We start from the raw sequence: 1,861 nt of genomic DNA, 5'->3' as shown, positions 1-1,861 counted from the left end.
GTTAATTATAATAACCCTGATTAGGCTTTCATGGCATGACATTAGATTATATATTTTTTGTATTGTATTAAGTATTGTTTTAAGTATTGTGTTTTTAGTAAGTGATATTTTAGTAGGATTGAGACACTATTGTATTTTTTTATTAATATTTTCATTTAGTTATCTTTTTTCATTTTACTTAAGTTTAGTAATTGTTTTCTGTGTTTTTGTCATTTGTATTCATTTTTTATAATATGTCAATAGTTTTTATTCATTTATATAATTAATTATAAGTTATATAATATAGTATATAATGTGTATGTAATATGTTATATAATATATCATATATAATTCTTTTTTATAAAATGTAATTACACAAATGTAATTTTACATTACAAATGTTTTTTTTAATATTTAAGTTAAATGTTAGTTAGTTAGTTAGTTAGTTAGTTAATTACCCTGATTATAGACTTTCATGGCCTAACATTTGACTAAATGTTATTAATTGGTAATTAATTGGTAAAGTTGTATTACCTGCTCAGTGGCTAATGTCACACAAAAAATACAAACAAACAAACAAATAAAATGTTTAAAAATACACAAAAGGACAAGCACAAATCATAACAGCCATTTCAAAATGATTCCAAAAAGTGAAGGAGTATGATTAATGAACCAGAACAAAACACCCGAAACCCGAAACAAACTGGGAATGACACAAATTTTGCATCTACACTAAAACGTCAGTTTCTTCCTAGCAACATGACACAAACATAGAATACATATGTACATAATACATATCTTCCAGGCATTAAATCAAATTAATTCACAGCATTGATCTTCATTTGACTGTTTCACACTCTTGTTATTTCACTGCTGGCTCAAGAGGCTCGGAAACCAGAAACCCTCTCACTTCCACCTACTCCAGCTTGGTTTATCTTGAGGCTGAATCAGGTGCAGTGTCACAGCCTTGGAACTCTTCAACAGCCTGATTTCCATACCATGCCTTCAAAGAGGCACTGAGGCGTAGGTTGTTCACATAGGGAAGTCTTGGGGCGAGCAAATGACATTCAAATACTAGCCTCAAAATTTGCTTGCCCTCCAGCCAGTGCTGCCTTGATATCAGCTCTTTTATGCTTGTAATATGCAAACGAATGAGAGCCTGTGTCTGTCTATTGCCTCACCAATAGCTCTCGACCATTTAATAACAAAATTGTATGCGACAAATCTCTAGGTCCCACTGGCGTTTTGGTAGTAGAAGAAGTGAACCTTAACTAGTCGCATCCTCTAACTGGTTGAAAGAGAAAGTGAGATATACAACATATTCGTGTTTTAGAGGTGTTTTTGTTGTTCATTGGATCAGGTTGTTTGTTTCGAATACTTGCAAGTGAGACACTCACTCTAAGATTTGGGGCAGTTCAATAGATGTATGCAAATATTATGTGTGTTAGCTTGTCGTGTGCCATTAAGACTGGATTGCACTAGTCAAACGAACTAAATGATCACAGAGAACTAATGGGAAATTAATGGTATCAACCTTTTTCTAGGGTGTCTCGTCCCCTCCGAGTCCGTTTGTTCAAATGACAGGTGAGTCTCCAACACTTTACATGTATATTAAGTCAGAAATGTGCAATGCCATTTCTAGATATGGTCAATTCTGTCTTGGTCATGAATTTTGTTCATGTAATGATCAAGACTGTTGTGTTCTCTTCAGGTTCTCACATGCTTCCTAGTTACTACGGCATGAGAAGACCTTTCATTTCAGACACAGAGTTTTGTTCCTCAACGAAAGCATTTTCTGCTGACGTCTACCCCTCATCGCTAGCGGGAAAGTCTCTCTCGTGTGACACCGGATGCGTGTCTGGTTATTCCTCGCTTATAGACA

General features: G+C 34.4%; 1 protein-coding gene across 1 annotated transcript in view; it reads left to right on the top strand.

The window, feature by feature from the left end:
* Window positions 1-1,861, top strand: part of LOC107713430 (uncharacterized protein C11orf53 homolog) — an 8,829-nt gene that overhangs the window by 2,803 nt on the left and 4,165 nt on the right. Inside the window, exon 3 of the mRNA XM_016518915.1 lies at window positions 1,524-1,563. Within this exon, the coding sequence (XP_016374401.1) occupies window positions 1,524-1,563 (40 nt within the window). The remainder of the gene's footprint in view (window positions 1-1,523; window positions 1,564-1,861) is intronic.

Source organism: Sinocyclocheilus rhinocerous, unplaced genomic scaffold (genome assembly GCF_001515625.1).
Source record: "Sinocyclocheilus rhinocerous isolate Xijiao unplaced genomic scaffold, SAMN03320098_v1.1 scaffold689, whole genome shotgun sequence".
In the NCBI taxonomy this organism is placed as follows: Eukaryota; Metazoa; Chordata; class Actinopteri; order Cypriniformes; family Cyprinidae; genus Sinocyclocheilus; species Sinocyclocheilus rhinocerous.
The sequence above is the reverse complement of the archived record's forward strand: the minus strand, read 5'-3'. Positions and strand labels throughout refer to the sequence as shown.